This window comes from Protobothrops mucrosquamatus, unplaced genomic scaffold (assembly GCF_001527695.2).
Source record: "Protobothrops mucrosquamatus isolate PMUCROS unplaced genomic scaffold, P.Mucros_1.0 scaffold_257, whole genome shotgun sequence".
In the NCBI taxonomy this organism is placed as follows: Eukaryota; Metazoa; Chordata; class Lepidosauria; order Squamata; family Viperidae; genus Protobothrops; species Protobothrops mucrosquamatus.
In genome coordinates this window covers 4,529,036-4,554,013 of record NW_015386333.1, presented here as the reverse complement: position 1 = coordinate 4,554,013, position 24,978 = coordinate 4,529,036, and the positions used below count along the sequence as shown (strand labels likewise).

Below are 24,978 nucleotides of genomic sequence, written 5' to 3'. Positions count from 1 at the left end.
AGGGCAATATTGGAAGAAGGATTGCTTGCCTACTATAGAAGAATGGACGCTTAAAGTGTCAAATTTAGCAGAAATGGCTAAGATTTCTGCCTATTTGAAGGATCACTCACAAGAAAGATACATTTCGGTTTGGAGAAGATGGATAGATTATATTCAGAATAAATATGGGACTAAAAAGTTCCATTTAGCTTATGAGTAATTTTTAGAGTATTATTAGTATTAATAATTTATTATAGTGAAATTTTTATTAGTTTTAATTATATGATATTATTATTACTTTTAGTATTAGTATTGTTTACCAATATGGATATTCTATTGTTTAATAATTAGGATACTAATTTGTTTATGTTTTAATTATTATTATTATATTTATGTTAAAGGAGAGTTAAAGCACATTATGGACTTGGTTATTTATATAGTTGGTTAATGTTAGTTAGATTATGATTATTATATTTGTAACCCTGTATTCAGCTCTGGGAAGCGGGGGAGGGAGAGGGGGGGTTAGGGTTGGTTGGTTTTGGGGTTTATATTGTAACTTTTATAAAACTTTTCAATAAAAAAAAATCCATTAGCTCTCACCAGACTTCATACACTATTGAAGAATATGTTTTTGTATTTCTCCTTACCTGAGTGACTCCCATTCTAGGAACAATGATAGGACATTTGGTTTGCTTTTAAAATTTTCCACCTTTCCCAAATTAAGAAAATGCTCCTGTCCAAAATCCTGTTAAGCACCTGTTATTCAGTTGATAAAAGGTGGATGTGGACCAACCGTTGAAAGGGGTTTTTGTGTCTGATTTACAGACACAATTTCTGATTCACTTATGTTTAAACACTAATAAGCAGAACAAAATGAATTAACTCTTGCCCTAAATATACTATTGTAATAGAAACACCCAGGACAAATTAGAAGATTTTTAAAAAGTAAAAAGACTTGAAATCGACACTGTTCGCACAATGAAAGGAAATTCGAAGATTCAAAATTCTGCACCCAGTAGGTCTTGCTTTGCATCAAGCTCTGCATGTGCATTTCTGAATATTATTGGCTCTGCTCGCCACAAGGCCTAAAAGTTCCTATCACTACCATAAGCAAAACTAAGGTAAATTAATGATCCAGTTATATTTTTCTAATGGGAAACAGAACAATTCTCTTTTTAAACAAGTTACATAACAGGCCTAAACCATTATAGGCTTAGATGCTAATTATCTTCTGCAAAGAAGATCCATGCGCTTTAGTTTAGCTCATGGGATCATAGTTTAGTTTAGGGACAATAGTACAATAATAGGTTGTGTTCAGTTTTATATTGCTTTCCGAGGATTTGGGCTTTGTTAAAACGTGAGTTAAAAATAGCGATTGTCAAGCTATGCTGCAGCGTGCTCGACATATCTCTTTTGCTCATTGTTTTGGTACTATGATCTATGGGTGGGGGGAAAAGAACACTTAATTATCTACATACTGTCTAGCCTGTTTTAGTTCCTCATAATCCATAGTCTTGGTTCTTCTGCCCTCTACTGCATGGGTCCCCAACCCCCGGTCCGTGTACTGGCACCGGGCCGCGGCATACCAGCAACCAGGCTGTGCAAACAAGTGAAGCCTTATCTTCTGGATGCAGGCAGTACACGAAACCACGCCCCCTCTGGTCCATGGAAAACTCTTTCTCCAGAGAACCGGTCCCTGGTGCCCAAAAGGTTGGGGGCCTCTGCTCTACTGCTTTAATGTGAGCCAGTTCTTTCAGTCTTTTTAGTCAGATGACCAAAGAATATGTATTTTATGTAATCAATTAGTTAAAATATTTGTATTATCACCTGTCTTAAAACACAACTTTGAGTGGTTCACAACAACTAAACCCCAGAACTATTTTAAAAAAACATAAAATTATAAACTGTAAAACAAAAACCTGGTGCCCCAGTCATTCCTTTGAGATCTCTTAACAAAGGAGATCTATCCACTCTATCCCAGTGCCTAGATAAAAAGCCAGGTCCTGATATTCTTCCAGAAGACTAAAGGAAGTGGGACTTCCAGATCACCTGTGAAAGGCTGTTCCATAACCAAGGGGTAGCAACAGAAAAGGCAGCTCCCAAGGTTCCACTATATCAGGGGTCCCCAACTCCCGGACCACAGCCTGTTCAGAACTGGGCACATAAGCGATGGGCACGTGTGCTTGCATTCCATTTGTTTGAGCGCGCACACCAGCTGCTGGCATGGAACCCTCCCCTCCCTCCCCCCACAGTCAGCAAAGCTGGAAAGGTTGGGGACTACTTCACTAGATGGAAAAATGGATAGGCCTACTCTATCCATTCTAGTGAGACAGCAAATATTCATAAAGAGAGGCAGTCCTGCAAATAACCTGATTCCATGCTATGTAGAGCTTTAAAGATGATAATCAGCTATTTGAATTGCACCCAAAGGAAAACTGAGAGCTAGTGTAGCTTATGCAAGAGAACTTTACATTCAAATTATTTGTTCCATCACCCACTGATTTATATAATTACATATAATTCATTTACTGAATAATAGATACTGTCTCTTAGGAAACTGGACTCACAATCTGAAATGTGATGTTCTATTAATCAAAAAGTCCTTTATCAAGTTATTATTTTGATGTAATTAACCTATTTCACAGGGCGCTTTAAATTTTTTCTCTCACATACATACTCACGTGAACATTCTTACTCACCTACATAGAGTGGTTTAGTGAGGTTCAGATGGATAAAACTCTGGGGCGGAGCTGCTCGGATCACCCAAGGAAACCGGTCAACTTGTAGCCGAGCAACTTTGACGTTGATCTCTGCTTTCACTTCATGCCACTCATTATCATTGAAGGGCATCTCTGAATGCACTGTTAAATTCTCATCCCCATTTCCAATGTTATAAGCAAAGACCAAGTCTTGGGAAGCTATGGAGAAGTGAGAGAATTGAAGAGTCATTTCAAGTCTGCTCAAAAAGAAATCTCTCCTTCCTTAGATATTTATGCCAATGCATGAAAGCCAGTATATTGAGGAGGGCACTGCTTCATTCACTAGCTGAACAAAGTCATTAGTAAAAAAATCTCTCAATAGTATCTTAGAAGTCTACAGACAAATGTCTTAGAACACTCCATAAGCACATTGCCCCTTGTTCCCATAGTTTTTAGGCAGATCTTAGGACTGTAATAAAATTGAATTGAATTGTTCCTATATCCCTAATCTCTCTCACTGCATAACCCACCACTAAGAACATTACAAAAAATCTCTTATTTCAACAATTGGCCTTATTATCAGTGTCATTAACCCTCATTTAGGCAAAAAACAGCTAGAGACGGATTTACCAGCCTTTATATTAAATACAAGTTGGAGAAGGCTTGCTCTTTGATTTATTGCCAGCCCAACTGCTAATGACTAGCAACACTATTAAAAATATGCCAGCAAGACTCTTAGGAGTTGCAATCTCAATGACCTAGTCAATTAAGTCCATGAACTAATAAAAAAGATGCTACATTGTGTTAAAAGCAAAATGTATGCCCCATTGGATCCTAAATTCCATACTGTTGAGCTCCATGCGGATATAGTTCCTTGGGCCCACATTCTCTAGAAAAGTGCCTGTTGGTGCAGCAGTCTTGAAGAAGAAACTGATATCAAGACTGTAATTGACCTTGAAGGTAGGAAAAAGCAAAGCTGTTCCCCTGATGAAGGACACTGTATTCCAGGAGTTGCCTGCAAATCATGAAAAAAATATAATGAGAAAATTTTCATTCCATGGTATTTTAGGTTAAGGGACAATTATTTATGAATGTATAAATGAATGAATGTATGAATGTACGTATGAATGAATCAATGGATAGATGGATGGATGGATGGATGAAAATTTATATGGCAGCTCAACTCACTCGGTGACTCCAGGTGGCTTACAAGGATAAAAGCCTAATACAAAAATAAAAAAGCAATACTCACCCACCCCCATCTGCCTTCGTGATAACAATTAGAAGAGCTTTATGATGGGCTCTATCCTACCCTGAGGTCCCCAGGCCTGTTGGCAAAACCAGATTTTCAGGGCCTTGAAAAAGAGTGTCAAAATGGGCACCAATCTTTTCTCTTCATGGATGATGTTCCACCAGGAGAAGCCACCATGGAGAAGGCCCTTCCTGATCCTACTAGATGGACCTCCTTAGAAGAGGGGACCTATAATATTCCTTTCCTCCCCATTCTGGTGGATCGGATAGATGTGACTGGGAAAAGACAATCTTTAAATAACTTGGTCCCAAGGCATTTAGGGCTTTGAAGGTAACAACCAGCTCTTTGAATTGGACCCAGAAGCAAATTGGCAGACAATGCAGCTCCTGCAGGAGAGTTGACACGTGCACATTTAGGCCTGCATAAAACTATGCATTTTGAACTAATTGAAACTTCCAGATATTTTTCAAGGGCAGCCCCATATTGCATAGATCCGGCTGCAATAGTCAAGACGGGAGATGATTAGGGCATGGATGACTATGAGCAGGGATGGAGCAGAAACATTTTTTTTGTGGTTGTTTGTATACCTTGGTTTGGGCTGTAATATAATAATGTTACTGTTACTGTCAATTTTTCTTCTTTTAAAGGGATCGGGGGAATTTTAAAAAAAAAACAATACAAGGTTTACACACTTTTCTATTGTTTCCCATCAAAAAGCAATAGGAACTATCACTGCATTTTTTAGAACATTTGTTGCTGAATTTCATCAGCATAATCTTAAGGGATTCTGGGGGCTACAAAAATGGGGCTGGAAATGGTATACAACCTATAAACTTGAAGATTCCTATCCCAGTTTGAGAGATCCACAGCAAAAGACCATTACATCATCTCCCACTTTGTCCACTACTCACGGTCTCCATAGCAACGCAGTGGACCCACATAGAACTGAGCCTCTGATCCAGTGCGGTTTGTATCGCTGACTACAACCTGCGTGACTGGAAGATGGTCTACAAAATTCAGCAGCCCTTTATCTGCTCGCCTGGAATGGGAATGATAAACGGACCCCATTTATTAGAAATACTTAGTTTCAGTTCACAATATATCATCATCCAGACCCCTTTGAGAGAAGATAGAACCAAATCTCACCACATCAAGTGTTCAGCATCACAATTGCAATAGAAAAGGGGATTGGCACAGCTCTTCTCCATGCCACACGCACAACGCCCTAGGCCTGGAGGAGAGCCTCCCCAATAATAATGACGTTCTTCATTTCGTCCCATCCAGAAACTTAGTGGCATCCCAGCTAAGAAAGAACAAGGCAGAATATAAGTTGGAGAGGAAAGTCCCCTGCTGAATCAGACCAAAAGGTGCACCTAATTCTACAGTAGTCATCAAGATATTTTTAAGATGATCACAAATTAGTTGCGAAAAAACATGCTGCTCCTTCAGTTGGTAAATCACATAATTCACATTGCTTTTCTCAATATCACAATTGATTTCATTGCACATTTATTATGTTCCCTTATTTGTCTTTCCCCCCTAAATTAAAAACTTCCAACACTTAGGCCTAGCTGTTCAGATATGATGGGGACTTTCACTCCCAGAATTCCTAGCACATCTAGAGGATGGGAAGGGTTTTTTTAGTAGAGAAAAATCCAGTTTTTAATGAGTTTTTTCAACAACTTTCAGCTTTAGTCATTGGTGTTTACAATAGGGCAAACAGAATTGGATAGGGCATTAAAACACAATTTTTAGCTGATTAAAAATAGATGAAACATTAATATACCCATCGTTTTGCATTCATTCCCGTTCTTAGTAATTCCTAACATGGAATATATTTCATTTTCTTCTCTTCATACTGTGTTAATGTTTCATTGAGCTATTCATCAGAATTCCAAGTTCTCTTTCCAGTCCTATCCTTTCTTATCCACACTGCCAAATTTTGTGACTTAGGAGATATATGAAATTATACTTTGAATGGCTCCTCACCTTTCTCTCAGCTCAAAAGCAAGGTAAGTTGTCCAAAATAATGAGCTATAATCAATTCTCAATATTTATTCCTAACTCCAACAGGAGATAATATATGCACCTCCATGTTCAACTGGGGGAATCTTTGGTGCTCCCTGACCTTGCTTTTTTGCTTGTTACCAACTAGGTAACATCATCAGTGCTACTGAGCATTAGGTTTGCTCCCCCTTGAGAGTTTCCTAGCTCCCCAGGGAGTAAGGGAGCAAACACCACAATCACTAGAACTGATGATGTTATCTAATTGAGCAATGAAATGCCAGTAAACAAACAGCCAAGCTTGGAGGGCAGCAAGGAATCCAAATATATTCCCAGCTCTTGGCTCATGGCTTGTGTGCAAATCCATACCATCCATAGAATGAAAGAATGTCATACATACTCACTCTGGCTATTGAGTAAGCGAGAGAAGTAACAGTGGAATTCAATTTGCTGCTCACAGTATTCAGAGGCATTTGCCAGGGCTGATACTTCCCCCCATGATGCATTCCAGTAGTCAACTGTGCCCAGGAAAGGCCGTTCTGGGCTGTAACCTGCTACTTTTGTGAGCCAGTGACGATTGTGACGAACAATGGTCCATGCACGGTCTTCTGGAAAGTACAAGTGGACAGGCAACAGTTCAAATTGAGGATCACTTGCATCTAGTTGAAAAATGTCCAGATGTGTTTACTTCAAATCCCAGAATTCCCAGACAGAACGGACATTAATGAAAAATTTGGGAGTTGATGTCCACACATCTAGAGATTGCCTGAAAATTGAGCATCTACCAGATACAACTGCCTCTTCTCTCTTTCATGTTTCTGATGACAGTTGAATAACTTTCCCAAATTTAATTAGAACCAATCTCCAAGTCTCTAGGAGAAAAGTTTCTAGAGCACAAATATGTACCCTAAACAGCATTTCAATGTCCCATCCATTACCCGTACCTCTCATATCACAATAAACAGTAAAAGGTTTGAGGGGTCCGCTGCCATCTGGATCAATGGTGTAGTTCCCAGACATTTTCCCCCTGATTCGATAAGCTTCACAGCTTTCCTTGTAAACGGCTGAAAAAGAAAGGAGGAAGTGAAAAAGCTATCCACATTCAGAAGCCCTTTAAATCCTCCCTCACTCGCCCCAACAGGCTCACGAGTATGGCAGGTCTCCCCCATATAACCCGTCAAGTCACAGATACAAGTGAAGTCATCCCAGGATTGGATGCATCGACTGCCATGTTCACACATGTTGGGGGTACACCTGAGACAAAAGAAAAAGCAAGTTATCACTGGAACTCTTCTGTCTGCACAGATCTAGAAATGTGGCTCCTTTTTTTCTAATCCATATGCAGGACACTTCTTCAAAAATTTTCAAATGTTATAAAATGTCCAGCTGTGCTACAAACTTAAAATTGCCCCTACTTTACTGATTTTCAACATTCTCTCCCCATGAAGATTTAACATTAAACATTACACAAATTCTGGTCTTTATTATTTCTATTTGATCAATCATGGCATCATTAACTTTTTTTTTGTTCTTTCTTTACTATCAAATTTGGCATCTTACTGGAAAAGACAGTTATTACTTTATCTTTTCATATATCTGTTTTCCATAGCATTTTATTATTAGTTTGAACTATGTAAGATCTTTGTATTTCATGCTTTTGATTAGCTGAACAAGTCTCTCTGTCCACTTTACCTCATGTGTCAAAAGGACGTCAGGTTGTGCAAGTTTTTTGTCTCAGTGACAACTGCTCTTATATCCACTTACCATATAAGTTTTGAAATCTTGTTAACAGTAATCTTTTTTGAAATATTATCTCATTAACAACTAAGCTAATGACCTATTATCCAATCCAAAAGTATTCTGTTTTGACAATGCAAGTGCCTCTGTAACTATCTGCCTTGAGAGCAACTATTATCCTACCACCTTAGGCGTGGAGTTCCAGGGAGCAGCTAAGTACTACATAAAGAAATTCTTTATGACTTCTATAAAACTGATACTTATTTGTCTCTTGCCTTTATTTCACCTAACTCAGAGCAGCACAGAGAGGCTCCTAATTTTATTTATAGAGTTTTGTCATTATTACATCTACGTGTTCCTGACATACTAGCCTATGCTGGCATTGGCAAGATTGAAACTTGTAGATCAGCAACAGTGATCTACATCCTATAAGAACATTCTCTAGCCATACTAATGCACACAAATTAGAAGAGCTTCTTGAACCTCTCATTTGCACCATCATTTAAGACCCAATTGTGCCTATCCAGATTTTGCTTCTCACAAACATACCTGTCTGTGATGCCACACACGTTGAAGTACACCTCAAAGTACTTGCCAAGCCGATGCTGACGAACCATGTCTAACTCTATCGGCTGACGATCCACGCTGACCATTTGCATGCAGCCATGAAAAGCTGTCTGATTGGACAGGCAGCCAGTTCGTAGTGCTGGCTTGGGGCACCCTATGGAACATCAGTCCAGCCATATGCATAAGAAAGTGATGCATAAGAAAGAGATACAGAGATTATATTTATCTCAGTGGATTAGGTCCCAATGAACCTCGGGGGGGGGGGACACTATGGTTCTCCTATAAAACCAGATCCAGACAATGAAACCAAATAATGTTTTGCAGAAGTGAAATCCCATCCCCATGATTTTCAATTAATCATTAGGGTTGTTCAATGCTTTTGTCTTGAATGGGAAAGAGCGGTTTAGAGTATGTGGGAGCGCAAATATAGCTTTATCTATTTGTAACTCTTTAAAAAGATAAGCTTTTTCCTAGGAACAAACAACAGCATAGTTTATTCTTATCACTCAACAATGCAATTCAGTTCATGAATCTGCTTTCCATCACCCTGACGTTACTGAAATACTGTACCTTCAGGCTTAACCATCCAGTAATTCCAATTTAAAGCTTTAATTTAAAATCAAACGAAGTATTGATTCTGAAAATCCAAATGCTAAATTGTGCAAAATTGGCATGCATACATAACAAGGTTGTTCTCTATATCTGGAAAGCTGTGCATCCCAAGCTTTGCATATGTTTTATTATTTTTTTAATGCTTATCTTTGAAATCATTATATTTACAAAACCCACTCTTAAACAGAGAGAAGCTACTGCAAATTGTAAAACATCTTAGATTAGTCTTCCCCATTTCAATGTTCAGCAGATGTGTAAAATTTCAAGTCTCACAGACAAAAGGATCTAAAGGTCTAAGGAAGTTCATCTGAGCCTTTTTCCCCATAGTCTGTTAACAATTTACTATGTACCTCCGAAAAAGTACTGTTTACCAGTACGCAACTGGATGTCTCGGTCAACACGGAAGCTGGCATCATTCTGATCATCAATAGTGATAACAGCTGAGGATTCTCGTACTATCAAGGACACTGAGTGCCAAAAACCATCATTAAGACGATATCCTAAGAATGATAAAATACAAGAAATTAAGAACAAGCGATAGGATTATGAATAAACTGGCCAGATCTTAAGATTCCCTGCCCCCCACTGAAGCCACAGACTTTAAGATCTAGAAAGCCTGCCCCACACAAAAACCTGGTTTCCTTGAGTTTGCTAGCTATTTTGCTTTTTGTCTATTAAGAAATATATATTTTAAAGATTAGCTATAATGCATTATCCCCACTGTATTTGTAAGCCATTGTTTTGCACTTTCACTTCCCAAGAACTGCAAAGATTATAAGCAGTTTTGCATGCCTAGAATGGTATCCAAGAGCCATTTGCCTAACAAGCTTAATCATAGAGAGCTAATATCTCATATAAATAGCCTAACCCAGTCAATAGTAAGATCAAAAGGGATTCATCTTGGATCCGAACAGATCTGATTTAGGCAGTGAAATGAATACTACAAGTCAATTATAGTTTTTAAATACCTGAGTTTCTTTGGGAATGTTATCTCATTTTATATTACACTTCTCGTGGCTACACAGGATATATAGAAATGGGATGGAAAAGTCAAAATAGGTTAATGTGTAGACACAACAGATTTTAGAATAGAATACAGCTGGAAGGGACCTTGGAGGTCTTCAGGTCCAGCCCGCTGCTCAAGCAGAGGACCTATACATCTCAGACAAGTGACTGTCTAGCTTCTTAAAAATCTCTGGTGATGGAGCGCCCACGATTTCTGAGGGCAAGCTATTCCACTGGTTAATTGTCCTCACTGTCAGGAAATTTCTCCTTGTGTATGTGTGTGGTGTATAAATTTAAAGAAAAATTTAAAAGAATAAAAACAAATCTCTATTTGAAAGAGAAAAGTAAGGAAAGTAAAGAAAGTAAGTGGAAAAGTAAAAAGAAATAAATAGAAGGGAGGAGGGGAGAGGAGGAGGAGGAGGGGAGGAGGAGGAGGGGAGGAGGAGAGGAGAGGAGGAGAAGAAAATGGTTTCTGGTCTTCTTAACACCAGTTATGAGTACATTTATGTTTTACCATCTTTCTCTAAAGTTACAACATAATTTCCATCTTTCCATAGTCTATTCTTTCTAATCATTAAAGCCATAAAATATTTCATTTTTTTTCAGTCAAAAACCTAAAAGGGGTTTCTAGTCATTATTAAGTGTAGTTATTGGCTTGGAGTTACTACTAAATGTAGTTAGGTTCTGTCTTAGGCCTAGTGCTCTTCAACATTTTCATAAATATTTCAAATAAGGAGACAAAAGGAGAACTCATCAAATTTGCAGAAGATACCAAGCTGGGGAGAATAGCCAACACTTTAGAATATAAGCTTAAGGTCCAGAATTAAACACCTGTCTCTAGTCAACAAAATATAATTCACTGGTAAGAAAAATAAGGTTTTACACTTAGGCAAGAAAGCCAAATGTATATAATACATGGTACTTGGCTCAACACCATTAACTGTGAGAGAGATCTAGGAGTCCTAGTGAACAACCACTTAAATATGAGCCAGCAATGTGCAACAGCTGTCAAAAAAGCCAATGCAGTCCTAAGTTGATTAACAGAGAATCAAGGTCATATGAGATGCTAGTACTGCTTTATACTGCTTTGGAAAGACCACACTTGGAATACTGCAGTTTTGGCACCATGATACAAAAAAGATGTTGAGATTCTAGAAAAAATGCAGAGAAAAGCAACAAAGATGATTAAGGGCCTGGAGATTAAAACATATGAAGAATAGTTGCAAGAACTAGGCAAGTCTAGTCTAATAAACAGAAAGATTGGGGGTGACATTATAGCAGTCTTCCAATATTTGAGGGGCTATCACAGAGAGGATCAACTTATTCCCCAAAGCATCTGAGAGCAGGATAAGAAGTAAGGATAAAGATTTATATGAAGCAGAGATCCAATCTAAAACTAAAGAGAACTTTCCTGAAAATGAGAACAATAAACCAAAGAAACAGCTTGCCTTCTGGAGCTTTTAAAAAAGACTGGACAGCCATTTGTCTGAAATAGTATAGGATCTCCTGCTTGAACAGGGGTTTGGACTAGAAGACTAGTAATGTCCTTCCAACTTTGTTATTCTATAATGTGAATTCTAATCAATTCTAGTCAATTTTGCAACCTTTGCTAACACCAGCTATTCCTTTTCTGTGGGTATTTCAGAATCTTTCAATTTTTGTACATTTAATAATCTTGCAACACTTATCTTATAAAGCAGAGATTTTCAAGCATTTTTTTTCCAAAGTGGAAAAATATCAGGAAATGGCAGACTCTGGGCCACTTTGTGCCATACCAGAATAAGCAGTACGTGTACACACATACACACGCAAAATCAATTCAAAATCTAATTGAAGAAATCTGCTTTCTAATTCCTACCATAATTCAAGTAGCATTAATTTTAAAATATGTATGTAACTGAACTTGTTTTTCTAATTTATTAAAACATACAGCAAATTAAAGTTTGTAATTGTTCCTAAAGAAATTATATTAGTCATTTTGTAGCTTTTTGTGCTGCAGCTCTGTAGGAACCATAACTTCCTGAATTTCCAGCCTGCACAGCCATTTTAAGAGTGCTCTAGAAATAAGGAGAAAAGTTGAGAAAATGGTTGCTAAAATATATTGACCTTTATCATATAACTTCATTTCCACTGCAGACAGCAATAAGAAAAGTCCAGTTTGGAATATACAAACACTGGCTCAAAGCTAGATTGAAAAACTTAAAAAAAAAAAAAAAGCAGAAGATGGGCAAATCACACTCAATTTATTTGCAAGTAAACTGCGTGAATATATTATTAAAATCCTCAGGATATCAATCTGACTTGAAAATACTTTATTTAATCTTTTCCAGTTTCTCCCTTAAAATTATCAATGGCAGAAACCCAAGACCTGATCAGAATTAAATATTATACATCAGTCATAGACTGTTTCAAGTGGAGTAAGTAAATACAATACAAGCCATCTTTTGCAGAAGCCATCTTATTAGAGAGAGAATACAACAGGAATAGGAAATGCATCACAAGAACAATAGTGATGAATCATAGAGTATAAGGCAAACATAACACCCGTAACATCTTCCCCTTTTCATGTTAACCAAACAACAGAGTGAAATTTTGAATGAAAACTAGCAACACTTCCTATAAGTTAAGTCTGTTGGGTGGTTGTGAACATCTGCCATTACAGGTAAAGACTGGCCCTCTTTGTACTAAGAGTTTCTCTGACCTCGCTGAGGTTGCTGGGCGCTAATGACCATTTACTGCGATATTGTGTTTGACTGCTGTCAGGTATACTGACTCACTCAGGACTATCATTAACATTGGTCTGTGGAATCAATACTGTGCATTCCCTATTGTCAGTGGTTAAGTGTGGCCCGATAATACCAGGTGAGTCAGGCCTGTCCACTGGATATGGAGAATCCGGCTACTCAGCTACATGCAGATCCATACGATTGCGACGATAGAGTTCCATCAAGATCCACTAGATAGGAGTGTAGTGCTACCTGTTGTAAACAGATACCTGTTTTCCAGCGACCTGTTCCATCTCCAGGCAGCAGTTTCATACAGACTCATTCCCCAATATTCAATTCTGGCAAATCTCTGGCTGATTTATCATATCTTGCCTTGAATACTTGTTTCTTAAGCCTTAACTTTTCTGACACACCTTGTATCACAGAGGGTTCAAGCAACTTATTTGCCACTGGTAAGGAGATCTTTAGTCTCTTTGACATCAGTCTCTGTGACAGACTACTGTCCATGTCCTCAGTTGGAGTATTTCTCCAATATAGAATGGCCTTCCATGGGCCTTTACCATCACTTTGCGCTTTCTTGCATAAATACTTAACAATCTTCACAGCTGATTCAGCTTTGCCATTAGTTTGTGGATGACATGGTGAGGTCACATGCTCAAACTCCCACTCAGTGACAAATTTCCTAAATTGTAGGCTTGCGAACTGAGGGCCATTATCAGAGATCACTTTATCTGGTTAGCCATGATGTGCAAACTGAGCCTTGCATCTCTTAATGGTAGTTTCAGCAGAGAAGTCGGGAAGAAGTTCAATTTCCCAAAAGTCTAAATAGTGATCAACTAATATCAGATACTATTTTCCTGCATAGTTGAACAAATCCGTATTGTCGATCTGCCAAGGACATGTGAGTATCTCATGTGACCTCAAGGTTTCTTTTTGTTGCAAATGTGCATATTCATTGCAAGTGGGACAATTGCTAACAAAGTCTTTGATTTTGCCTTGCATGTTAGGCCAGTAAAGAGTATCACGAGCTTGTCTGTAGCATGCCTCACTCCCAATGTGGCTTGAGTGTATGCGCAATAACATCTCTGCTCTCAGTGACTTTGGCACTATGACTCTTGGACTTTTGTACAAGATACCGTCTTGTACACTGATCTCATCTCTGCTCTGGGTACCACTGATATCTTTCAAGTCCTGGCTTGTAGACAACATTGAGGTTGTAATGCTGCAATGTAAGCATCATGCTCTGCAAATACTTGGGGACACACAAAAGAGGCTTCTTGAATATGGCTATTAGCAGCTTATGATCAGTTTCAGCTGTGATTGTATCCTGGCCATAAAGATAATGATGGAAATGCTGTCAGATAAATACAATACTTAAACATTCCTTTTCGATTTGAGCGTGATTTAGCTCAGCAGATGAAAGAGCCCTGGACGCATATGCAATTGGCTGACCTTCTTGCAAGAGGCAACATCCTAGGCCAAGGGTGGGCTCAGGATGGCTCAAGAATTCTGGGAGTTGAAGTCCACAAGTCATAAAAGAGCCAGGGTCCCCACCCCTGTCCTAAGCCATTTTTGCTTAAGTCACTGAATTGTAACAGGCTTTGTGACATCATAGTATTTCAACACAGGGGGAGCGGTGACCAAGCGTTTTATCTCTTTTACTGCCTGGTCATGCTTGGGAAGCCAGTGCCAAATCGCATCTTTGTCCAGAAGACGTCTCAATGACTGACACACCTCAGACAGGTGTGGCAGGAATTTTGATAAGTATGTGACAAAACTGATAAATCTCTGCATCAATTTGGCATTGGCAAGTGATGGCATGTCCATAATGGCTCTAATCTTATCTGGGTCAGTTTTTAAGCCTTGTGAAGACAGGATATGTCCATGGAAATGGACATCTTGCACCTTGAACTACAATTTCTTTGCACTGAGCCTCAGCATCACCTGCCTACAACAGTCTAGTAGTGCTATTAGCTTCTCATCATGGCCGTGCTCAGCTTCTTCATCTGTATCACCACAGCCAACTATGAGAGTGTCATCAACTATTGGCTCAACTCCACTGAGCCCACTTAATAATTCATGCTGCTTTTATTGATACACCTCTGATGCTACAGAGGCTCCAAAGGATAGTTTGAGCCATCTCTTTCTGCCCCAAGGAGTCCAGAATGTGGTCATGTAGCTACTCTTTTCATCCAGTTTGCACTGTAAAAAGGCATCTCTGGGATCAACAAGCGTGAAAACCAGTGCTTTGGGTAGTTTGTGCAAAATGTCATTAAGTGTTGGCATTAGGTAGTGTGACCGTTTCAGGGCCATATTCAGAAACTTGGGATCAATGCAGATTCTGATCTCCTCAGGCTTCCTAATAACAACCATGTTGCTTATCCAATCGGTAGGCTCAGATACTGAAGTAATATGTCCTTCAGCTTCATACTTGTCCAGTTGCACTTTGACCTGTGGCTTAATGGTACCTGTGGCACATTGTACTGGTGAAATGGCAGGGTCAAGTTCAAAGTGAACCTCTCCTGGAACAGATACTATGGGGCCCTCAAACACCTCATTGTAGGCTTGGAGGATTTACTGTTTTGTCATTGGCCTCGCCAAGGATTTTGAGGGTGCATCTCAACATTGTGTAACTCAGCCAGAATGGTGAACTGCATCAAACCCAAACCCTCACATGTTGACCCAGACAATAGTGGTTTCTGATTGGCTTCCACAGGTTTAAGTATGTGGAAACCCACATGTATGCTGCATTCCATTTGGAAAAGTTCCAATGATTCCTTTAGTTCCTCTGAATATAAGTTCAGTTTGGTGCTACTAGGCTGAAGAGGTATCTCAGGTGCCAGTTTCATTTTGTCCTTTAAACCCCTGACATCACATGTTACACCTGAGTCCAGCTGGCAGGATTGGATTATCTTGTTTAATCTGAGATTTACTAACCATTTTTTGCCCCTAGAGCAGAGGTCTCCAACCTTTTTGATTTGGCAGCCCGGAAAGGGAGGCAGGCTCCACTACATGCGCGCGCGCAAATGGGCTGCGTACATGCACAAAAATGAGACCCATGAATGCACGCACAAATGGGCCACATGTGAGTGCATGCGCACATGCAAACAGCTGCATGCAAGCGCATGTGCACACGCAGTCACACATGAGCGCATGTGCACATGTAAATGGGGCTGCATGGGTACGAGTGCTGAAAATGGAGTGGCGCTAGTGCTGGTGGGACACTATAGGTGGCGCTAGCGCTGGTGGGATGCTTGGGGCGGGGCGGCGCTAGCGCCAGTGGGATGCTCAGGGAGGCGCTACCTCTGGTTGGACGCTCAGGGGTGGGGTGGCACTAGCACTAGCGGGATGCTCAGGGAGATGATAGCACCGATTGGACGCTTGAGAGCGGAGCAGCGCTAGCATCGGCGGGATGCTCAGGGTGGTGCTAGCTCTGGTGGGAAGCTCGGGGGCGGGGTGGCGCTAGTTTTGGAGAGATGTTCGGGGCAGCATTAGCACTGGTGGAATGCTTGGGGTGGGCAGCGCTAGTGCCAGCAGGATGCTCGGGGCGACACTAGCATCAGTGGGATGCTTGGGGCGAGTGGCACTAGCGCCGGTGGGATAATAGAGGCGGCGCTAGTGCTGGTGGGATGCTCGGGGGCAGGTGGCTCTAGCACCGGCAAGATGCTCAGGGTGGCGCTAGTGCCAGTGGGACGCTGGGCGGAGTGGCGCTAGCACGAGTCTGGGGAAGTGTCCTAGGCCATCCCTTCACGTCGCCTGGGGGTTGGGACCCCTGCCTTAGAGTTTACAGCACCAATACCTTATTTTATGTAAAGAATGATAGAGTTGCATGTAAGGTAAACATAATACCCGTAACATAGACCTGATGAGCAAATACAGTATTACCCACAATTTGTTGCCAAAAAACTCCTCTCTTCAAACTGCTTTTGTTTAAAAGGAATCAATATAGGATGTTGAGCTACTAATTGCAAAGTTGTCACATTTTGTTCAAACTCTAGGCAAGGCATATTACCCCAAAGAGCCAAGGGATTTATTTTCATATTGTTTATATATAGAAACAGCAGAATCTCTTTTGCGCTGATTCACACCACTGATTCATCAAACCAAACACCGAGATTGGATTTAGATATTACCCTATGCCATAAAATTTTAGACTGATTTTAAACTTTGGTTCCTAATGGAATGAGCCAATTAGCCCATTTCTTAGTTGTATTAAATGAGATGATTGTTAGTATTGTTTTAGATTAGTTGTTCAGCTATTATTTATGTTATTTATTTATGTTATTTTGTGGGTTGTTTTATTCTGTTTTTAATTGTTAGCCACCCAGAGTCATGTATCTGAAATTAGCAACCTAATAAATTAAATAAATAATGCACCTACACAAAAAAGTACTCATTCTACAATCCATCTCTGATCCAGTTATACAATTTAGTGAATATTTTATATTATTCACTAATGATGATCTCTGATATACAAATTAATTGTGGAGCAGACATCAATTTGTGAGAAGATGAAATTAGCATGGGAACACCCGAGACGAGCCAGTATCTTTGGACAGGAGAGGAGACAAGACTTCAGCATCCTTAACAGCCTCTGCTGAAAGCTAGCATAAATACCAAGAAGGCAACTTTACAACTAAAGCTTTGCTGATCATTAGCCATATACTTCCACTAAATCCAACTGTGAGGGTGAATTGGAGAATCTCCCCAACCAAGGGAGCTTACCCACACCAAGGAGATTTATAGTTTCTTATTAAACTAGAAAATAAAATATCTGCCTTAGATCCCTAATTTCTCGAGTATTCAGGCAAGAAGGAAGCTATCAAACAAGCTGTAATCCACCTCCAACTGGAACCAGCACCACCAGCTTCCTTTTCCGCTCTCCCACAGTGCACCTAACACCTTTCCAACATTAAGAATATACTATGTAACATATTTTGGAGCCTTATCTTGGAGCCCTTTTACTAACTGCAACCCTAATTATCTTTACCTTACTGCCTACCTGCTGCAAATTCCAGCTTCTTGGTTTTGGTTTTGGTTTTCGGCTGAGCAATTGTGACATTGACTTGTCCATCACTCAGGACCATCTCAAGCCATCCTAGGTCATCAGCAAAGGATGTGTACATAAGCAGCCCTACAACATCCCATGTGCGGAAACTGAAGCTGACTGCCAGCATAGTGCGCCGAGGATATGCAGCCACCTGCAAGAAGTTGTTGACCCCAGCAAAGGTAAAGGGGAACAAGAGGTTGTCCCGACAGAAATAGCCCACATGACCCTGAAACAAGAGAGAGAAAGCACAGTGGCATTCACAGAGGAAGGCAAAAGCAAAGGGAGGACAGTCCATTATAGAAGGGCCACATACATTTGCTCCCATATCCATATGCCTTATGTATGGTGGACAATCTGCTGTCTTGGCCACCAAAAATGGCTCTGTTGGGCTCCTTTTAACTAACTCTAGAAACATTCCAGAGACTCCACACAGCACAATTAGTAAGGAATCTTTCATTTACATTAAGAAAGAAGACATTAAAACAAAAGATACTACTGTCTTATTGACTTCTGGAAGAAAAGCTTTCAATCCCTTGTTTACTTTCTTGTTCATGCTTAACATTAAGTGGTAGCTGCCTATTGAAATATTCAGCAATCTTGACCACGGAATGTATACTTCCCAATATATCCGTCGAATAGGCTTTGGAATGACAAAGAGCCCCATCCGCTTTTCTCACTAGCCAACTGGATCATCCTGATCCTCTAACCAAAAGGAACTGGACTGTTTGGTTGCTGCTGCAATTAATATCAAAAGAAGCAGCAGTCTGGTCCCCACCTGCCCATTCACTAGATAACTGGTTTGCTAATAGCAGCAGCAATTCATCAATTTACAGTCAGTTGCTGGGAAGAAAGAGGGAGGGAGGGAGATAATGAAGATTGTGAGCAAGTGTGAAAGTGTATGGGGCCACAGAGACACATACTCACTTCTACACATGCCAAACTCATCAGGCTGTAAAAAGGTTACTCCATAGGTGAGCAATGTTATGAGGCATTCAATTCTGCACATCACAATCTCTTTCATTTATGTTCAAACAGAGGGACTTATCCAATAGAACTATTATTGCATGCTGAGAACATGGAAAGCCTTGGAAATAGAGGAGCTTAGTAAAAAGGCAAAGAAAAATTTCCCAGAGTTGGGGAGCAATTTCAGGTCTTTTAAAACATTTAGGTTTAGCACAGATCCACAGCAGAACTCAAATAATGCAGGCAAAACACATATATTTCTGCCAGTAACTGGATCCATCAGACTCTTTTTTAATTTGTCATCTGGCAGTAACTATTCCATCAAGGTACAGCAAACAAACCTGGGAAGTAAGACCACTTTATCATCCTGTTGGTTAGTAAATGTTAGAAAAACTACTATTTAACTATAAGAATTGATGCCTGAATTTGCTTTTTTTCTTTTTTCTTTCTTTTTATTATATTTTATATAATAGCTTTTAGATTGTAACTCCGCAGACAAGTCCTTTCACTTTAAAGGATTACATTTGGTACTCTAGAACAGGGCTTTTCAACCGGTGGTACGCATACCACCTGTGGTACATTAGCACGTGGCAGGTGGTATGCAGCCCTGCCCAGCAAAGTGTAGTGGGGGAGGGAACGAGCCAGCACAGGTAAGGACTTATTGTGAGAGAGTCCTCTGGAGCTGCAGAATGGCTGGGGCGAGGCAAAGGCCCCAGGCTCACTTCCTGCTCACCCGGAAAAGAAAGGAGGAGGAGGAGGACGGAGACAGGAGAGACTATAAAAGGAAGCAGTTTGGGCAGGAGAGGGGGGAGAGAAAAAAAGCAGCAGCCTTGGGAGGAGGCGGAGTCAGCTCTAGCTACATGGATGGGAAAGGAGGAGGAGGAGGAGGGTAGGGGGAGAGGAAAGGAGATCAAGTAGGCCAGCCATAAGCCGATCTACAACTGCTGTGGCAGCCACCTGTGCTGGCAGCAGCAAACAGGCAAGAAACGCAACGGGAGAGGGGTCACCGTCCACAAGGAATGAAAAAAGGCAGCAATGAAGAAAGACAGCATCGGCTGGAGGTGAGGCACGGAGGAGGGAGGGAGGAAAATGGAGAATGGAAGGATTCTTATGTGCTTTTGTGACTTTGAAGTTCTGGGATTTGTGCAATGTGGGCTTTGTGTTCTTAAGAGTTTTTGGCAATTTCTATTTGGCTGAAGGCTGATGTCTCGTGTAAACTTCTATTGCTCTGCTATTATTAGCTATAAGTTTTGCTGCAAGAGATTTTGAAGTATTTTTCTCCCGAATGGATTTTGCCTGTAGCATTCCTTTACTTATGAATGGAGCCATTTGGGGAGGCTGCCTTAGCCAGCAGCCAATATTTATTTACATTTTTTTTCTTCCTTAAGTGCTGGCTGCGCTCCTTAACTTTCCTTTCTAGCCAGTAGCTAATTCTTAAAGGGGAATGCGCCTTTTTAAACTAGTTCCCTCAATGACTTCTCTTTTATGTCTCTGGAGACTTTTCCTTGTTTGATGAATATATGGAAGAGGGAAAATAGGGGGGGTTCAAATTCTTCCTTCAGAAGGAGATGGGAATGAGAAAGAGGGAGGCAGGGAGGGAGGAAGGGAAGGAAGTCCCGCCTTAGCACTTGGCCACCAGCAGACCTGCCATTGACTTTGCTTGTCAAAAGATTGCAAAAGGGGATCACATGACCCTGGGACATTGTGACCATCATAAATATGAATCAGTTGCCAAGCATCCAAATATAAATCACATGACCCTGGGCATGCTGCAATGGTCATAAGTGTGAAAAATGGTCATAAGTCATTTCAGTGCAATTGCAACTTGAACAGTTTTTTTTGGGTCATCAAGTTTTTGACACCTTGCTAGGTGGTACTCGAATATTGCCATATCCTAAAAGTGGTACAGTCGGTGAAAAGGTTGAAAAGCCCTGCTCTAGAACTCTTACTCATTAAAGAGTGAGTAAGAATACTTTGCAGAAAAATAATATGATTCCAATTTCTCCAAAACATGGTATTTTGCTGATTTCCTTCACATACATTTTTAAGCCAATCTGAACTCACAATTTTGTTTCCCCTTCCTTACCAAGTGGAAACATCAGGACTGCTTTCATAACATCAGTTTTCCTAGAGGAGATTTTACTGGAGTTTTCCTTTCACTTACAATGAAATCAGAATGGAAAAACAGGTGGCAGGCAGCAGCAGGATCAATTACAGGACAAAAGCAACATCGACTTATGCACAGACTCAACAGAAATTAGCAAGTACAGGTCAAGGACCTGCCTTCAAGTACAACAGAACCAGTTTTTATCTTCATCATCATTGACCAGCTTTTCCCAAACATATTGTCCAGATGTGTGGAGTTCAACTTTTCACAGTGGTTGAGGAAGTCTGAAAACTGAAGTCCAGATAACTGAAGGGTTTCTAAGTCAGTAAGGCTGCCATAGATTCTAAACCAAATCTATATTAATTCTTACCTCAACCCGGATGGAGGGATGCCGACGTCTTACTAATTTAGTAATATAAACCAGGTTGTAGGCAATGTTTTCCATACAGCCACGGAAGTTTGGCCTATAAACAAGACGCTGTTTTTCATAGTTTCTAACTCCTCCAAAGAAAATCTGCAGAAAACAAGGAGAAGACAGCTGGGAACCAATTAGGTTCCTGATTTTTTTTATAGCTGGACATCGATCATGTGGCCATAATGAAGAACATAGAATGTAGGGTTAAAGGTCATTAAAGTTCCCAGCAGATATCATGGAAAACTAGAAAGAATCATTTAAGTTGGTTTCAAATTTCACATCCCAAATGAGCATTATCACAGTGCAAATTCTTCCAAAGCATATTACCTCTGTATCTAAGTCAAGCTGCTCAAATTCCCCATTAAGCCGGAATTGCAGAACCTCCCCATCCAAGCTGAAGTTGATATATTTTCTATAGCGATCAAGGCGAAATTGGTGCCAATGTTGGTCATCCAAGAGACTCCCCAGCTTCATGGTTGTCTCGCCTCCACTCATGTTTAATGAGCTGTTACCTGATGGTAGAAACCCATATAAAAAAAAGGATTAGAAATAATGTCAACAAATACTAGATTCTGTCTGATTCATTACAAGGACATTCTGAGATTAGATAACCATTTATTCTGATTGATGATTCTTACCACATGGGCTGCATTTGCTAACTACCAAATATTGATTTGGTTTTAATATTTTAAAGTATTAAATTGTTATAAAATCATATTTTATGTAGTACTAATTGAATGTTTTATACAGTTTTATACAGCTTGTAAATCTCCTACTTCTTTTTTTAGTTCCTATTTTTTTCTTTTGCTCAGTTGCATTTTCAATAGCTGTTCAAACAAAAGAAAAGAAAAATCCTGGGACATTTAATTTCTAAGACTTTGCATTTCGGTCTAAAAATTCATTAAACAAATCTATGTCTGGACTTCCGGTGGTGACTGCCGTGCCGATGGCAGCTTTTTTCTAAGCCGTCCGCCCCGGGGATGCGTTAAAGCCTGAAGGAACGGCGTTCAACAGCTGTTCCGCGGCTTGGAGCCTCTCTCCCCGGGAGAAGGGGAGGAGAGGTTTTCCTGGATAGAGGTTGAGTTCCCTAGTCCTCTAAAGATTTCTGTTTTGGAAGACGAAGGTATGAACTCCCTCGGAGTCTGGGTTTTCTCCGCACCTCGGGCCGCCTTTGTTCTTAGGAACAAAGCCAGACGCTGCTTCCACATCTGCTAATTGAAGAGACTGTGAGTAAAATTAAAAGCAGACGGAGCTGATCAGGAGGATTGGAATTTGGTTAATTTGGGACTTTAACTCAGAAGATAAATAAGTATCTTCTTCATTTATTATTTAAACTACAACAAGAAGAAAAAATATGGCCGCGGAATGTCGTTCTTTTGTTTGAACTGATACTTAAGAGACTTTCACTTTTACTTGACGTTTAAGTGAAGACAAGGAAACAATGTAACATCTACTAGTATATGTAAATTACAAGCTTCCTTTTTCCTTTTTTTATATATATCTTGCAACTACTGCTTTTACAAGATTATACAAGATATTTAAAAAAAAAAGAGATGGCTTCAAAACGTACTGGAATTTCTGCTCCTCCGAAAGGCCAGATCTCTTCTCCTGTTGTTCAAACTTCACAGCAACCTAAGCCAAAGACGCCCCCTCCTTCTCCCCCACCGCCATCACTTACACTTAAGGATTTGCAGGATGCTTTGATGAATACAGCGAAACAGATCAGAATAGAAACAGCTGAGCTTTTTGAAGAGAAGAACAATGAAATGAGACAGGATATACTGTTAGCTTTTCAAGGTTTAGCAGCTCACGTAGAACGCTTAGACGGACAGGTGGACGAGGTGGTGGAAAATGTTGAAAGATTAGAGGACAGACTTGGGAAAGTAGAGGATAATGTGGATATAACTCAGAATGAAATTATTATGTCACAATATAGAGACATGGAATATGCTTTGAGAATAAGGGGATTGAAGGAGAACGCGCAAGAGAATTTGAAAGAAGAGATTGCAGCAGACCTGGCTACTGTTTTGTCATGTGAACCTGAAGAAATTTTGAGAGAGATAGAAAAAATCTTTAGGGTAAATTCATGGGTCGCACAACAAAGAAACTTACCAAGAGATGTTGTAATTTACTTTTCCAGAAGATCAATTCGTAATGAAGTTATTCAAGTCTTTTATAAACAGATTCCAAATTCTAGCGCAAGATGTTATAATTTTAAAGGAAATACCTCCTAAGATACTTAGGAAAAGAAAGGACTTTGCTTTTTTGGCTGAAGAGCTGAAAAAACGACAAATTCAATTCAGATGGGATATACCTGTTGGAATTGTGGTGAGCTATTTGGGGACACGTTATAGGCTTAACACAATTTTGAAAGCAAGAGNAGCAAGAGATTTTTACAGTTCGGTTTTGAAGGCAGGTTCACCACTATCTCCACGATTTAGCAGAAGAAGAATGTTTGAAGAACAAGCGGTTGAAGGAGCAATGCCATTAAGTGTAGGAGATTCACAAGGTGATAAGCAACAACTTTCTGAGATGAAAGATGATCCAAAGGGACAAAGAATGACCCGTGCAGCTCACAGACGTAAAGAAAAAGAGCAGCAAAAGATGGATGTTGTACCTATAACGTATCAGATTACTTCAGAGCCAGTGAGAGGTACAAGACCTAAGAGATCAGTGACAGCTGATCTTCAAGGAGTGTTCCAGAGGCTCCAAGCCACTAAAAATGGCAAGGTTCCTGACATGGAATGTTAACGGTTTGAATTCACCACAGAAAAGAAAGAAGATATTTCATTATTTGAAGCAACATAAGAATGATGTTGTGTGTTTGCAAGAAACTCATATTACTTCAAAGGATCAAAAGTATTTGATTAATTCCCGGTTGGGAATGCATTTTACAGCTTCTGCCCAGCAGAAAAAAGGAGGCATAGTTATTTATTAAAGAGTTATCGCCGAAGTTAATTGATTCTGACTTAGAAGGATGATATGTTATTATCGAGTTATTATTGAATGGAAGGAGATGTCTTATTATTGGATTATACGCTCCAAATCAACAACAAAAACAGTTTTACAAGTTGATACATCAGAAAGTAAATCAACTGGATTATAAATCTGTCATTATGATGGGAGACTGGAATGGTGTTTTAGATTCAAGTAAAGATAAGAAAGGTTCCTTTAAAGCTTCTAATCATTCTATCTTACCTAAAACTTTTTTTGATTTGAAGGATGATTTGGAATTAAGAGATATCTTGCGAGAACGGAATATGGAAGAAAGAGACTTTACTTTTTTTTTCGGACAGACATCAATCGTATTCCAGAATTGACTTTTTTTTAATTACTAATGATTTCTTTTCTAGGGTGAAGAATATCAAGATTTTTCCTAGAATATTGTCAGATCATAGTCCTGTATGGGTGGAATTATCTGCTGAAGATGGGAATAGAAGGACTTGGAGATTAAATGAAAATTTATTCAGATATGAGGGGAATTTGCAGAAATGTAGAGATTATCTGAAAGAATTTTTTTGTTGAATGTGCATAAGGGCACCTCGATTTCAATGGTTTGGGATGCTAGTAAAGCATATATGAGAGGTGCTCTGATTCATATGAATAGTGCGTATAGGCGCAAACAGATGCAAAAACGAAGAGAGTTAGAAGAGGAGATTAAACTAAAAGAGAAGGCTTTTATTTTAAATCCACTGGATAATAAGTTAAAGGTAGCTATAACTATGCTTAGGGAGCAATTCAATATGTTATTGTCTGATCAGATTGCAACTAATTTGCGATTTATGAAACATAATACTTTTTGTAATGCAAATAAACCTGGTAGGTGGTTAGCCTACCAATTACGAAAGAAGCAGAAGTCAAG

The 24,978-nt window shown here is 39.7% G+C and overlaps 1 protein-coding gene across 1 annotated transcript in view; it reads right to left on the bottom strand.

Moving 5' to 3' along the window:
* CNTNAP1 (contactin associated protein 1) overlaps positions 1-24,978 on the bottom strand; it is a 98,700-nt gene that overhangs the window by 25,475 nt on the left and 48,247 nt on the right. Inside the window, exons 6-17 of the mRNA XM_015831529.1 lie at positions 21,444-21,628; positions 21,072-21,215; positions 17,584-17,857; positions 9,201-9,350; positions 8,221-8,392; positions 7,082-7,188; positions 6,879-6,998; positions 6,339-6,542; positions 5,077-5,233; positions 4,842-4,969; positions 3,526-3,693; positions 2,679-2,897 (exon numbers count right to left, since the gene is read on the bottom strand). Coding sequence (XP_015687015.1) covers positions 2,679-2,897; positions 3,526-3,693; positions 4,842-4,969; positions 5,077-5,233; positions 6,339-6,542; positions 6,879-6,998; positions 7,082-7,188; positions 8,221-8,392; positions 9,201-9,350; positions 17,584-17,857; positions 21,072-21,215; positions 21,444-21,628 — 2,028 coding nt within the window. The remainder of the gene's footprint in view (positions 1-2,678; positions 2,898-3,525; positions 3,694-4,841; positions 4,970-5,076; positions 5,234-6,338; positions 6,543-6,878; positions 6,999-7,081; positions 7,189-8,220; positions 8,393-9,200; positions 9,351-17,583; positions 17,858-21,071; positions 21,216-21,443; positions 21,629-24,978) is intronic.